Genomic DNA, 14,902 nt, shown 5'->3' with positions numbered 1-14,902 from the left:
GCAGTTCTTAAGTATCTAGGTGGTGGGGTAAGGGTGTATGATCATTGCAGAGCCCTAGAGAGCCGGTGTGTGCAGGGGTCTGGACACAAAGAATGGCCGACACCCTGTTTCCTGGCAACTGATGGCCTGGCCCTTCCCCCCTGCAAGGTGAGAGCTAAAGGGTTGGAGAACAAAGGAATCCGGTGACCTCCTGGCCTGGGACAGGGACAAAGCCCAGAGGAGGAGGGGCTGGAGGGAGTTTTCAGTTTGGGGCTGGCTGGGACATGGAGTGAAGTACAGACGTGGTTGTCTAGCTCACTGCCACCCCAAAATGGACCCAGCTGAGGGGTCCTGTTCTCTGCACTTACAAGCTCTGTGTTAGACCATGTTCCTCTCCTCTGATAAACCTCTGTTTTACTGGCTGGCTGAGAGTCCCATCTGACTGCAGAGTTGGGGGGCAGGACCCTCTGGCTTCCCCACTTGCTGGGGGAAGTACACAGAGGGGCAGAGGAGGCTGAATGCTCCGGGATCAGACCCAGGAAGGTGGAAGCCGGGTGAGCTGTGTGTCCTGCAGACAGGCTGCTCCCAGAGAGGAGACTTCCCCAGAGTCCTGCCTGGCTTCATAGGGCGCAGTTCCAGAGCATCGTCCAGGGACTCCGTGACAACTGGTGGCAGCGGTGGGATCTACTGAACCCCGTGGACGGCGCTTTCTGCAGTAAGTGACTGGGGAGCAGTAAAACGAAGGGGGATTGACAGGGACCGGGCGTGCTGAAGATTCAGAGAGAGACGGTTTCAGGGGGAGGTTAACCCCTGGGAGTGTGTGACCAGAGAGGACTTTTGCAGTAACAGGGTCCCCCGGGGGATTGCAGCGAGCGGTCCCAGGTGCAGAGGAGTCTGCAGCTCGACCCTGGCAAAGAAGTGGTGACCTCGAGAAGGGCTGGCACACTAGGGGTTCTCCCTGGAAACCGTGGGGAGCTGAGAGCACACAGGCCTGTGAGTACACAACAACTTGGGAAGAGCGGAGTGATGGCCTGTCACCGTCTCCTTAAGAAGGACATTGTAATCCTGTGCAGAAAGAGAGGGTTGAGCGTTGGAAAGTTCACCAAGGCACAGTTCATCGTGCAGCTGGAGGAGGATGATCGCTCTCAGGGACAGATTCCTGACCCCAAATGGGGCTATAGCAGGATCTGGGAGCAGCTGGAGTGGCAGCCAGGCATCCCCAAGACTCCTGTCCCCGACCAGACAGGGGTCTTCACGATCGGGTTCCCCATCCGGGGATCGGAGATGGATGGGATTGGAGCTGAGTCCAAGAGAGCAAGAGGACTGTGAGAGACAGCGAGAGCCCGAGAAAGAGCTGCAGAAGCAGCAGAAGCATGAACTGGCAGTGGGGGAGCGGAGAGGCCTAGGGGACCTCCCCGGGGTGAGTGGGGATAGACCCCAGGGGGCCAGTTCCGCAGGGAACCTCGAGAGTAAATTGCTGCCCCTGGTTAAGGATGGGGGGGATGTGGATGCCACCTCACTGCCTTTGAGCAGGCTGAAGATTTTAACCAGGGGGACCCTGCGGAAAAGCCCCGGTGTCTAGCTCCCTTGCTGGGTCCCAAGGACATAGACTCCGTCAGCCAGATGGGTGGGGAGGTGGACGGGCTCCCACTCCTGACCCCAACCTATATGTCTATGTGGAGTCTCCTGGGGTCGGGCCCCTCGGACCCCCAGTGGGAGCAGAAGCTGATGGTCACTGGGGAGACATTCCTGGGGTGGCAAGATTCTGGGACGGAAAGAACTGTTGTCAGGCCCTGCGTGGTGCAGCCTCAGATGCTGAGGGGCTGGGTGAGCTGGGTGAGGGTCCCAGGGACAAAGACACTCGCCCTGCCTATGGCCCAGATCCCTGTGCAGACCCAGGAGGGGTGGGGCTGGCTGGTCGTTGGGGTTCTCCAGGACACCAGCTGCAAGACCCTGTTGTGGGGTGACTGTGTCTCTTTGGTACAGGATCCAGGCCCTGTTCCTGTAACTCCCAAGGGTTTGAATCTGAATCCAGGGAACCAATCGGTGGAGAGGGAAATGGTCAGCGAAAATGCAGATGACCTGGCTGGCAGCAGGGAGGAGCTGCGGGGCTCAGGCTACCTGCCTGCCTGTGACCAGACCCCTGGGGCTCCCCACCCCCATTGCCCACCGGAGAGGGGGCTCACGCTGTGTCTGATGCAGTGAGGAAAGCAGGGAGCTCGCTGCCTACCCCACTGGGACAGCAAGGGCAGTGCTGAGCACAGTGGGAGCTGAGACCCCAGCTGAGTGGGGGCAGACACAGGCAGGGCAGGGGATTTGTGGGGAGTGGCAAGGTGCTGGGTAAGGAAAGTCTGGATGAGCCTAGGCAGCCTTGTGAGCTGATGGCTGTGTCTAGTCAGCAGGGTGGGAAGGCCAGGAAAGTGGAAGATGAGAGTCCCTGGACCTTACCTGTTAGCTGGGTGGAGAATTGGGACAGGGAAGGAAACGTGACTGTGTCTGTCAGGGGTATTGACTTGCCTATGGAGGGAGCTACCCTGATCTCCAAGCAGTTGTCTGTGACCAGCCTTGTGTGCTGGGACAAGGGGAATGAGATCCCAAGCTGTGTGTCTGGGGAAGGAGAAAGTGTGTCCGGCTCTTCTTTGCCTGTGGAGCAGACAGAAGGGGCTTTTCAGCCTGTGACGGTTGAGGGTCGTGCAGTTGTCTCAGAGCTGGTTCTGGATCCAGCTAAAGCCCACGAAGGGAAGGGTCCTAAGTTTGTGTCTGCTCGGGAGAATGACCCTGTAACTAGGTCGCATCCAGTTAGTGTCTATGTAAAATCCCAGAGATCAGACAATTCTGGTGCTTGTATTTTGCCTGTTGCTAGTGTGTGGCTGAGAAAGGGTGGAGGAACTCTGTCTAATCAGGGTGAGATCCTAGCCAGGGCACAAGGAGAGCATGAAGGTGATGTGATTGTGTTACCTACTGAGGGTGTGGAAACCTATAGCAAGAAGGAAAAAGTTCCTGAACTTGTGTGTGGCAAAGGAAAGGAGAATGCTTCTGACCTGTTATCTAGGAAGTCTATCAGTTTGCCTGAAAGGGGATTGTGTAGGAATCGGATGGACCAGAGGTAATTCTGGATGTAAGGGAGACCCAGAAAGAGTCTGTTGTTGCTCAGGAAAGTGTTCCTCTAGAGCAAGCCTTAGGTAAAGAGTAAGAGCAGAATTTCTGTGAGGGGTGAATTGTTGCATAGACAAGCCCTAGGGAAAGGAATCCTCATGGAGTCTTTTTAAGCAGTTTACTGCCACTGAAGGGTGTGAAAGTGATTTAATCAAGAAAGCTTCAGTTCCTAACAGCCAGAAATTTTCTGTTGTGAATGGATCCACTGACTGTCCTGTTGAAAGATCCAGTGTGGATAGCTTTGAGAAGGTGTCAGATGAAGTGAAAGCTGTTAAGAAAGTTAAACAGTCCTACAGGACAGGCCTAACAAAGAAAATAGGAGAACGCCACTAGCCGTCACCTTCAGCCCTCAACTAAAACCTCTCCAGCGCATTATCAAGGATCTACAACCTATCCTGAAGGACGACCCATCACTCTCACAGATCTTGGCAGACAGGCCAGTCCTTGCCTACAGACAGCCCCCCAACCTGAAGCGAATACTCACCAGCAACCACACACCACACAACAGAACCACTAACCCAGGAACCTATCCTTGCAACAAGCCCGTTGCCAACTGTGTCCACATATCTATTCAGGGGACACCATCATAGGGCCTAATAACATCAGCCACACTATCAGAGGCTCGTTCACCTGCACATCCACCAATGTGATCTATGCCATCATGTGCCAGCAATGCCCCTCTGCCATGTACATTGGTCAAACTGGACAGTCTCTACGTAAAAGAATAAATGGACACAAATCAGATGTCAAGAATTATAACATTCATAAACCAGTCGGAGAACACTTCAATCTCTCTGGTCACGCGAATACAGACATGAAAGTTGCGATATTACAACAGAAAAACTTCAAAACCAGACTCCAGCGAGAGAATGCTGAATTGGAATTCATTTGCAAATTGGATACAATTAACTTAGGCTTGAATAGAGACTGGGAGTGGCTAAGTCATTATGCAAGGTAACCTATTTCCCCTTGTTTTTTCCTCCCCCCCCCCCCCCCCCGGACATTCTTGTTAAACCCTGGATTTGTGCTGGAAATGGCCCACCTTGATTATCATACACATTGTAAGGAGAGTGATCACTTTAGATAAGCTATTACCAGCAGGAGAGTGGGGTGGGGGGAGAAAACCTTTTGAAGTGATAAACACCCATTTTTTCATGATCTGTGTGTATAAAAACATCCTCACTGCATTTTCCACTTTTATGCATCCGATGAAGTGAGCTGTAGCTCACGAAAGCTCATGCTCAAATAAATTGGTTAGTCTCTAAGGTGCCACAAGTACTCCTTTTCTTCCTATAACCAAGTGGCTGTGTTTGGCCAGCTTGTTGGGGAGAAGACCCAATCCCAGTTTGACCCCCTGGAGTTTTGGGGGTGGCCAAAGGGCACGGGCCGCATAAACCTTCCCACCTGCAGCCTGTGAGTGCTATCGACCACCCCTGACCTAAGGGAGGGTGTAAAACTGGAAGGGCCTGGTGTAACTCCTACCAAGGAATGGGAGAGATGCTGGGGCATCCATGGGAACGTTGGTGGCTTCGAACTTCCCCAGGTCACTGGCTAAAGTGAACCAGTTGTCATGGAGTCCCTGGGCGATGCTCTGGAACTGCGCCCTATGAAGCCAGTCAGGACTCTGGGGAAGTCTCCTTCCTGGGAGCACCCTGTCTGCAAGACACACAGCTCACACAGCTTCCACCTTCCTGGGTCTGACCTCGGAGCATTCAGCATCCTCTGCCCCTCCGTGCGCTTCCCACTGCGAGTCTGCTCAGGCGGGGCTCCTGGGGAAGCCAGATGGTCCTTCACCCCAACTCAGCAGTCAGACGGGACTCTCAGCCAGCCAGTAAAACAGAAGGTTTATTAGACAACAGGAACATGGTCTAACACAGAGCTTATAGGTGCAGAGAACAGGACCTCTCAGCTGGGTCCATTCTGGGGGGGCAGTGAGCCAGACAACCCCGTCTGCCCTTGATTCCATGTCCCAGCCAGCCCCAAACTGAAACTCCCTCCAGCCCCTCCTCCTCTGGGCTTTGTCCCTTTCCCTGGCCAGGAGGTCACTGGATTCCTTTGTTCTCCAACCCTTCAGGTCTCACCTTGCAGGGGGGAAAGGCCCAGGCCATCAGTGGCCAGGAAACACGGTGTTGGCCATTCTGTGTGTCCAGACCCCTGCAGATACCTACCCTCTAGGGCTCTGCAGTGATCATACACCCTTATCCCACCCCCAGATACTTAAGAACTGCCTAGGGGAAACTGAGGCACCCCCACGCTATTCAGAGGAAACATTAAGAACAGTCCCGCTTCGTCACACCGGGTAGGCGGCGGGCGCACTGCAGGACGTCCCAGCGCCTGGGCTTGTCGGCGCAGGTTAGGGAGGCGAGCCCAGGTGTGGCCCCTGCGCATTGCCCGGACGAGGCCTGGCCAAATGCAGCGTTTGGAGCCGCGGGGCCGCTCGGGGCTGGGTAAGGAGGGGGCTCGGGCCGGCTGCCGCTGGCCTCTCCATCCTGCGTGCCCACGGCGGCCTCAGCACACAGGGGCAGGCCTGGCTCCCCTCCTTGGCCGCCTGCCAGCGTGGGCCGGGCTGGTGCCTTCTCCCCCACCCCCGGCCCTGCCTCCAGCCGCGTCTCCCTCCCGGGCCAGCCGCGTGGAGGGCGCCCGAGCAGCCTGCAGGCAGCGGCGGCCGCGGAGGAGCCCCGGGCCGGGCCATGGGCGAGGGGGAGCCCGCGAGGTACCGGCTCGGGCGGCGCCAGGGAGCAGGACGGTCGGGGGCGCTGGGCGGCGCGTCCGCAGCCCCCAGCACGCGGCCAAGCCCGGCCCGGCTCCCCGGGCGCTGCACGGGGCCGGGCCCCGCTGCCGGGTCTCTGCGGGCGCAGCGCGGGGCGCCGCGGGCCGGGCATGGTCCGGGATCCGGCAGCGCGGGCGGGGCGGGCTCCGTGCGCGGCGCCCTGCGCCTCCCCCACGGGGCGGGCCCGGCCCTGCGTGTGCGCCGGGAGCAGCCGCCGAGCCGCGGGCCCGCCCTGCGCTCCGGCCCGGCGGGTCCCGGGCCTGCCCGCTGCGGGCTCCGCGCTTCCCCGCCGCCAAGGTGCGCGGCGCCCCGGGCAGCAGCCCTGGCGCGGCGCGGGGCCGGGGCGGGGCGCTGGGGCGCGCGGGTCCCCCCCTTGGGGGTCGGGGCTGGGGCGCGCGCGGGTCCCCCCCTTGGGGGTCGGGGCTGGGGCGCGCGCGGGTCCCCCCCTTGGGGGTCGGGGCTGGGGCGCGCGCGGGTCCCCCCCTTGGGGGCTGGGGCGCAGGGTTCCCTGTAGGCCGCCTGGGGCTCCCTCCCTGCAGCCCGCCCGGCCGGGTGTGGCCCTACCCCCACCCCGGGGGCGCGGCTCCCCACCCTGGCAGTGCCCCCGGGCGGTACCCAGCCCATGCCCGTAGGAGCCAGCCTCCCTGGGCCCGGCCCCCTGCTCCCCCAGGCTTGTGGCACTTGTCCCCGGGGCTGCGGGCGGGTGCCGTGCCCATGCTAACGGTTCTGCCCCTCTCCCTGCAGCATGGCTGACTACCTGATCAGCGGGGGCACGGGCTACGTCCCTGAGGATGGCCTCACGGCCCAGCAGCTCTTTGCCATCGCCGACGGCCTCACCTACAAGTAAGTGGCTGCAGCCTCTCGGCGGGCGGGCGGGGGGCTGGGCACACGCTCCCCTGCGGGCAGGCCCTGGGCAGCTGGCGGCACTGGGGCTGCTGCTGTCCAGCTTGCTCCAGGGCAGCCAGGGTGGCTCGCACACGCGGTCAGCGTGTCGGACAGCTGCTGTGTGTCACAGCTGGGCGCCCGCTCCCCTGCTGAGCGTTGGCCCTGCTGCAGGCTGCTCCAGCCCCCTGGGAAGGGCTCCCTACGGCAGCGAAGGCCGGTATGTGCCTCTCCTTTCTCCCCGGCTGTCTGCCACCACCACCCCGCAGTGATTCCTAGGCTGGCTGCTGCCCTGCCAACAGGCCGGCTGCTCCAGCAGGCCCTTGGTCTCCGGGGTTCTGATCCCTTCTGACACGTTTCAGCACCAGACACAAGTGAATTTTTGTCACACCACAGTAGGAAAGACCTCTTGTGTACCGGAACATTTCTATGACTGTCGGATGTCATAACATCTTTGCTTTATTTGAAACATGCTGGGCCTGACCTGTCCCTGTGGGCTTGTATTCGTGATCTGAACAGTCAGATGCAGAGAGCGGTGCGTGCACCCTCTTTTGGGATGTATACATGTGCATACCCAGGCTCCAGATGTGTGCGTAAAAGCAAATATCAAATATATTGGTATAAATGATCTAATGGATACTTAGCATACAGTTGATGGTGCTCGGTCAATATTTATTTATGTATAAATATTTATACAAATCCTGATGTTCATAGAAATGTTTTTAAAATAAAAAAGGGTTTTGTCTAAAGCTTCCCCTGCAATATCTGCCTCTCCAACCTCATTAAGGCAACTGGAAAGTGAAACTGACTGTAAATAAACCTGAGACTGACCAGTCTAGTTCCTGTCATGGCAAAAAGGCCAGGTGGTGTTCACGGTGAAAATTCGATCGGGTCTTTAAAAAACATGCTGGAAACACCCCCAGAGGTGCTGGGAATTGAGCCTGCAACTACATGGTGGCTTTTAACCCAGGAGGTTCTGGAACCGGGACCCAGCTTCCGTAGAGCGGGGGGCGCGACTGCCGTTCTGCAGCACAAGGAGAGAGGGCCTCGGGCCGGGCTGGGCTGGATGATCAGACCGGTCCCTTCAGGCGTGAACGTCCATGAGCCCGCCCGTGGCCCTTCGCCAGGACGAGGTTCAGCCTATCGCTGGGTCCTAGCGGCTAGGTTAGAGCCGGCATGTGAGCGCTGATCCTGCGGGCGGGTCTGCGTGGAGGCGCTTGCAGGGCCACGCCCTCGGTGCCTTCCACCTTTGGCCAGGTGGGTCAGTGGCTTTGTCCTGTGGGGCGTGGGCCAGAACGACTGTGTCCCCGCCCCCCTTTGGGTGTGAGAGCTGCGGGGCAGGGGCCGTCTCCCAGCAGTGCCGCGCACAGCGTGGGGTGGATCTCGGGGCCTTGGCCTGAGGCAGGTCGCTGAGGTGCGACGGGGTTGCTGATTCTTCAAAGAAGCGAAGTGTTAACTTTAGAAACTGAGGGCGCTGTTGCCGTGGAAACTCCATAGCCCCAGCTAATCCAGTGGCAGGCGCTTGGTGGTGGGAAAGGGATGTCGGTCCCCGGCATTCCTCTGCAGCCTGGCTGTCCCGGTGGGCCCCGATCCTGTAATGGGAGCCGTGGGAGCAGATCCATGGGCCGGTGTGGCTCCGATTGCAGGATCGGGCCTGGGGGGGTCGTTCAGGTTTTCAGCCCATGGATGGAGATGGTTTGGGGGTGTCGCTTTGGCTCCTTTCTGAGCAGGGGGCTCCTGGAGGGAAATGTTCCTTGGCAGGGCAGTGCCTGCCTGGAGGGACTTGGCCTTGGGGCAGGCATGTCCCCTTTCACTAGCACTAAGTCCCCCCCATCCCCCCCCAAGCAGAGTCTGTGCAGTGATGGGGGGGGGCAGAATGGCACACAGGGCTCCCTGGGTGTGCCGCGAGGCCTGCCTCTCTCTGATCGATGGCGATTATTTTGCCAACTCATCCTTGTTGGCCAGGAGGCTCTGAACCCCGGGGAGGGATGGGAGGCCTGGGGTACCTTCCAGGGCAGGTAGCTGTCAGTCACATATCCTTGTCCGACACCCTCTCTGTGATAGTGGGGGTCTCTGGTGTCACAGGACCTCCTGCCCCTGATCCTTGGGGTAGATGTGACCTGGGGGGGGGTGGCCTATACCTGCTAGCAGCCCCTGTGCTAAGGAGGGAGATAAATGGGGTGCAGGCAGCCAGCGTGTGAGAGGGGAGCATTCCTGTGGGACACCCTATGGCCTGTCCTCATGGCAGCACCGTGCTTACGGCCATCTCTGTCTGCTTGCACCATGCTTGCCCTGCTCCAGCCTTCCCCCCGCAAACCAGCCCCCTGACAGTGACAGGCTGGGTCTGGCGCTGAGCCAGCCTGCTCCGGGAAGGGTTCGGAGCCCTCTTCTCGCGGGCTGAACAACGCCATCAGCGAAAGCGGGCTGGATGCGGGCGTGGGCTCAGTCAGCCAATGGCGGGCCCCGGCTCCCCGTTCCAGGGGTCTCCCATGGGCCGAGCGGAGCCAGTCGCCCCCACGCTGTGAGGGTACCGGCTGGCAGCCTCTCTGTGACGGGCCTATGTGCCTGGGTACAGTAGTACCGATCACGTGCACAGCCCTGGAATCCGACTGGGCCCTGCAGCTGCCCCCTGTGGTGGGTTAGCCACTGGGCCGATGGGGCCCATGCCCAGGGACTCCAGCCAGTTGGGGGGCCCTGGAAAAATGGACATTCCCCAACCCTGCTCCCCGGCTGGAGTGCCAGGTGGGGCGGAAGCGGCTGCAGGCAGAAGGGGTGGAGAGGGGTCCCCACTTGCTCTGGCCCAGGGCCCCACAAACCCCTAATCTGCCCCTGTCTGCCCCCTGGGGTGGGTAGGGGCTGCAGATGTCTGGGTGAGGGGCAGGGCTCTGCGGGGGTTGGTGGGGGCAACGGGTTGCTCTGTGGCCTTGAGGCCATGAGCCCTGAACACCTAGCCAGGTTTGTGCAGTGGTGAGGGTCCCTAGTGCGAAGCAGTGGGGGTGTGAGCCCTCCAGGAGCACATGTCTGCCTTGACAGCGGCTGGCGGAAATAGCCAGTCCTCATCTCCCGGGGGCAGGCACTTTGCAGGCCACGCTGCAGGGACAGACCCCACAGGGACGTCACAGATCTCGGGAGAAGGGATCGTGTGCAGCGAGCTGGGGGCCCGCTGGCTGCTGTCCTCCCGCACCCCCGGGTGGCTGCACTTCAGTGTGGGAGGGGTGGGTGGCAAGCCCTGGAGAAAGGTGCTGTCTGGGGAAGTGGCCGTTCTGGAGGAGAGCCCAGGCCAGTGTCTCCCTCGGCGGCAGGCTGAGTAGCCGTGGTGCTCGCCCACCGGGTGACATCCTGCCCAGCAGGAGCTGAGTCGCTTCCCGCCGCCTTGCCAGCAGCATCAGCAAACAGGGGGGTTAGTCCCTGGCACCAGGCGCCCGGTCTCGATTCACCACTGCAGGGCCACGGCGCTGCCAAGTCAAGGCAAAGCTTGCAGAGGAAGGAACCCTTCGCTCCGCATGGAGACAGGGCTGGGGAGGGGGTTGGTCCCAGCCCTTCGCCTGCCCTTCCCCCTCTGCTGCAGCAAAGGGGCGCAGCCTGGGGAGGACCCTGGCCCGCCGGGGCTGTGACAGGCTGGGGTGATGCGCCACCGTGGCTCTAACAGGCATGGAAGCAGGATGCGAAATGCCGGGGGGAAGCGAGTCCTTCATCTGTATGGGGGGGTCGCTATGCGGGGCAGCCTCAGGATTTCATCTCTGCATGATTGTCTCCCGCCTCCTCCTCTTTAAGCACAGTCTCTGCCCCCACCCGCCCAGTGCCCCATGGACACAGCTGTAGCTCGAGGTGGGGCTGAGGGGAGCCTGCTGTGGAACGGGGCCGTTTAGGGGCTCGGACTCTCTCTGCGTCAGTCCGACAGCGCCCGCAGGAGGCGGTGGGGTGCGAGGGTTCCCAGCCCACTCCTGGCAGCTGCTCCCGGCGTATCCGGATCCGCGCTGGAGCTGCTGGCGTCCGTGCCGATACGAAGCCTGTTTGGCCCCACAGGAGGTGGCGGGCAGGATTCCCCCCTTGGCTGGGGACCCCCATGGTCCAGTCAGAGTGGAGCTGCTGATGTGAAAGCCAGCCTAGCCCCCAGCTGGCTGCTCATGTGTCTGCTGCCAGGACCAGCCCCGGGGCTCGACTGCCGCATGGAGCTGGCAGGGGAATGCTGGCTTCCCTGCCTGTGACTTGGCTTTAGCGCTGGGTCTCAAATAACCGAGCGCTGGTCCGGACAGCACTTTCCGGGGGCCATGCGTGAGGCTCCTGGCTCTGTTCCACCGACCAGCGTCCTGTCGGTAGCTCTGTGTTTGCAGCATCCCTGTCGGTACCCAGCATGGGGAGACGCGGCATTGCTGGGGGAGGACCCTAGAGATCTGTAAGAGGCAGGGTGCAGCCTGCTGCCCATGGCTGGGATCCTCCTGCTCTGGCCTGTGGGGGCAGGTGCCCCCAGAGAGGGAGACACCGGTAGCTTAGATTTGCCTGGTGCAGGCTCCGGCTGGCTGCCCAGGTGTGAGGAGGAACCCAGTGGGGGCTGGGAGGGGGGCGTGACAAGGTGCGGGGTTTATGGCATTGTCCGCTGAGGGGTTGCACCTTCCTCTGAGCAGCCCCACTGGCCCCTGTTGGCCGGGCAGATCCTGCTGTGTGTGTCGGAGAACAGCACATGGGCAGCCCCCCGGAAGTGTCACAGGGACCATGCTCAATCATGCATTGTTCTTGGGCAGGGAGGTTTGGAAACCCCCCCAGCCGGGGCTGTGTAGTGGGTTTGTCTCGGCCGTGGTCAGGGGCCTCCGCCGGGCCTGGCTCGGAGGAAGAAGTGGGCTGCCCTGCCGCATCCCTGTGGGGAAGCTGGGGAGGAGACCGGCTGCTTTGGAGGCGCTGAGCGTGGCAGCTCCCTGCAGCCCAGATGGCCTGTTCCTTCCTGCCAGGCTGCAGCTGTGAATGAAGCTGCTGTGACTGCACCATACTGGGCGAAGGTCAATGGGCAGCTGCTTCTCTGACCCAAACCACAGCCCCGCGCTGCTGGAACGGCTGCTGTCAGCCAGGCAGCCGGCTGGGGCTGTGGAGCGGCGCTGCCTGCTGCCAGGGGGCCTTGGGGGTGATGGGGAGTGTCATGGAGTCCCCGGGCGTTGCTCTGGAACTGCTCCCTATGAAGCCAGGACTCGGGTGAAGTCTCCTCTCTAGGAGCTGCCTGTCTGCAGGACACACAGCTCACACAGCTTCCACCGTCCTGGGTCTGACCTCGGAGCATTCAGCATCCTCTGCCCCTCCGTGCGCTTCCCACAGCGAGTCCGCCCAGGCGGGCTCCTGGGGGGGCCAGAGGGTCCTGCCCCCCAACTCGGCAGTCAGACGGGACTCTCAGCCAGCCAGTAAAACAGAGGTTTATTAGACGACAGGAACATGGTCTAAACCAGAGCTTGTAGGTGCAGAGAACAGGACCCCTCAGCTGGGTCCATTTTGGGGGCAGTGAGCCAGACAACCACGTCTGCACTTCACTCCACTCCATGTCCCCAGCCAGCCCCAAACTGAAAACTCCCTCCAGCCCCTCCTCCTCTGGGCTTTGTCCCTTTCCCGGGCCAGGAGGTCACCGGATTCCTTTGTTCTCCAACCCTTTAGCTCTCACCTTGCAGGGGGAAGGGCCCAGGCCATCAGTTGCCAGGAGACAGAGTGTTGGCCATTTATGTACCCTGGCCCTTTGCCCTGCAACAATTACACCCCCTTATGCCACCCCCTAGAGACTTAAGAAATGCCTAGGGGAAACCAAGGCACCCCTACAGTATTCAGAGGAAACATTAAGAACAGTCCCACTTTGTCACAGGGAGAAAGACCCGAGCAGGTCCAGCAGGATTCCTGTGCATGCATAAAGCCAGCCTGGCCTAGCCCCCTGCGTCCTCCCGGCCCTGCTGGGGCTGCCCAGCCTCCTGCCCCCCGAGGGTTTTCTGCTGGGAGAGGCTGAGCCCATCCTTCCCCAGGTGCTCTCTGGCAGGGGAGGCAGCATGGTGCAATAGGCAGAGTCCAGGGCTGGCATGCAGGAGACTGGGTTTAATTGCTGGTTCCGGGCAAGTCGCTGAATCGCTCTGGGCCTTGGGTCGCAGCTGTGAACTGGGGGCGAATCCTTCCATTTCCCTGCCCGTTGTCTGGCTCTCGGGGCCGGGAGGTGTCTAGAGGGCTTGTCCACACTACGGCTGCTGTGCCGGCAGAGCCCCCTAGTGGAGACACAGCGTGAGCTACCCACCTCCCCGACCAAGGGTTACGTCTACACTGGGGGTTTAGCCAGCGTAGCGAGGTCGGCCGGGGGGCCGGATTGACGCTCCTAGCTGGCAGCTGTGCCGGTGGAACGGTGTAGTGTAGACGCAGCGTCACTTCGGCCTCGTCTGCGTCTAAAGGGTGTGCGGCTGGAGCTGTCCTGCTGGAGTGACACCGGTGCAGTCGGCTGTACCAGTATCAAAGTGCCGGCACCAGGGCAGCTGGTCCAGTGTGGAAGGGGCGTAAGTGCTCCCGTTAGAGGGCTGTGGAGCTGCGTCCACGGCAGGGCTTTGGCCGATCAGAATCGCGCCCCTTCCCGAGCTGTTATCCCAGGGCCCTGACGCGTTGCTGGGCCCTCGCTCGCTGTGCGTGGCCCTTGGTGCAGCGGAGCCCTGTCCGGGAGCTGTTCGCTGGGGCGGGGGCGTCCGCTCCCTTCGCCGGGTTGCAGGCTGACTCCTTGTGGCAGGTGTTTCAGAGCTTTTCCCCTAAGCTCTAAATCCCTGGTAATGGGAGATTTGTGGTTGATCCACGGAAGCCCTTCAGCTGCGAGGGCTCTGCCTGGTTGCCCCTCCGAAGGCTGGGTTCCAAGTGGGGCATGGTGGGAATTAATTGCAGGAAACGACTGATTTCCTAGGCCCTGAGCCTGTGGGCACTAATGGGCCGGGGGGGGCTGGCTGCTGCCTGGTCTCTGTGCTTGTTCGGGGGGCATCCCATGGTATAAATACGTGTGGGAACTGAAAGCTCTGTGGTCCTGCACACGCCATGGGGTGGGCGAGTAGGGCACGCACTGGGGGCGGAGTTAGGGGCGTGCATGCCTGGTCGCTGGCGTGCAGGTTTCGGGGGCGGAGTTTCCTGCCCTCTGCGAAGGTCAGGAAGGAAGTACCATGGCACAACCATGCAAGGAGCGGGCAGGGGCACAGCGGCACCAGCAGTCAAACATCCAGTTCTGGGGCTGTGGGGACCGTACCTTGTGAGTTGCCGGGTGTTGGGCGTCCCCGTTCTTCGCCGGAAGCTTTGCCTTGCTGCTGGCTCCGCGGACCCTGTTACAGGCGGAGGAGACGGGTGGCTCTCCCTGGCATTTGGCATCTCAAGATCTTGCTGTCCAGGAGCAGATCCCCGAACCTGGGGCCGTGGGGCAGGCGGCGCTGCGGGCTGGGCAGCCAGGCAGCTGCGGTCCTAGGTGGAGGAAGACAGAATCTCGGCAGAGATGTCCAGCGTCTGGGATTCAGCAGTCTGTGGGCTGAGCTCCCCTGGTCTGTAGGGAGGTGCAGACTGGGAGATGGGGGTGGGGAGCGGAAGGCACAGCCCCTGTTGGAGCTCCCAGAGCAGATGGGCATGACCCACCTGCCGGGGTCGGAAGCGCCCGGGATAGCTACGTGGGGCCATGGCAATGTGTCACTAATTGGACCCGTATTTGCATTTTACACATAGCCCTGACCCAGGGAGCTGCCTTTCCCTTGGCCGGTTCCAGTCCCACCCAGAACTCTTCCTGCCCCAGCTGGCTGAGTGGCTATTCAACAGCTGCTGCGTTCCTCCCCAGAGGTGGCTGCATTTCAATGGTGGGTGAAGGACACCCCTGTGCGTGTGTGAATGAACAAGCTGCTCCATGTGTGGGACTCTGCTGAGCTCAGTGGGGCTCGTTGTGGGTGCAGCGGGCTACTGGATACCTGGGCACAGCAGCTTGCAGGGTGGGTTGGGGGTTCCTCAGACCCCAGAGAGTGAGTCTGAAGGGCAGAGATACAGGAGAAATCACCTGTTCCCTACCCTGCCCCAGGGCCATATTGCCTCCTCCGTGGCTTGGCTCTGCCCGCTCAGCCACTGGGCTCCAGCCTTGCTGCCCATTGACGTGAG

At 61.0% G+C, this 14,902-nt stretch overlaps 1 protein-coding gene across 8 annotated transcripts in view; it reads left to right on the top strand.

The window, feature by feature from the left end:
• Positions 1-5,486: 5,486 nt before the first annotated feature.
• IMPDH1 (inosine monophosphate dehydrogenase 1) overlaps positions 5,487-14,902 on the top strand; it is a 44,335-nt gene continuing 34,919 nt past the window's right edge. For 3 of the 8 annotated variants that reach the window (XM_073329032.2, XM_073329024.2, XM_073329026.2), the window contains exons 1-2: positions 5,733-5,848; positions 6,650-6,748. In XM_073329032.2, the coding sequence (XP_073185133.1) occupies positions 5,826-5,848; positions 6,650-6,748 (122 nt within the window). In that variant the 5' untranslated portion in view covers positions 5,733-5,825. Of the gene's footprint in view, positions 5,583-5,732; positions 5,849-6,091; positions 6,203-6,649; positions 6,749-14,902 lie in introns of those variants that run through there. The other 5 variants (XM_073329030.2, XM_073329031.2, XM_073329029.2 and 2 more) reach the window with 4 other exon arrangements.

The sequence above is a fragment of the Lepidochelys kempii genome, chromosome 1, assembly GCF_965140285.1.
Source record: "Lepidochelys kempii isolate rLepKem1 chromosome 1, rLepKem1.hap1, whole genome shotgun sequence".
Lineage (NCBI taxonomy): Eukaryota > Metazoa > Chordata > Testudines > Cheloniidae > Lepidochelys > Lepidochelys kempii.
Note: the sequence above shows the minus strand (reverse complement) of the source record. Positions and strands in the feature narration are given on the sequence as shown.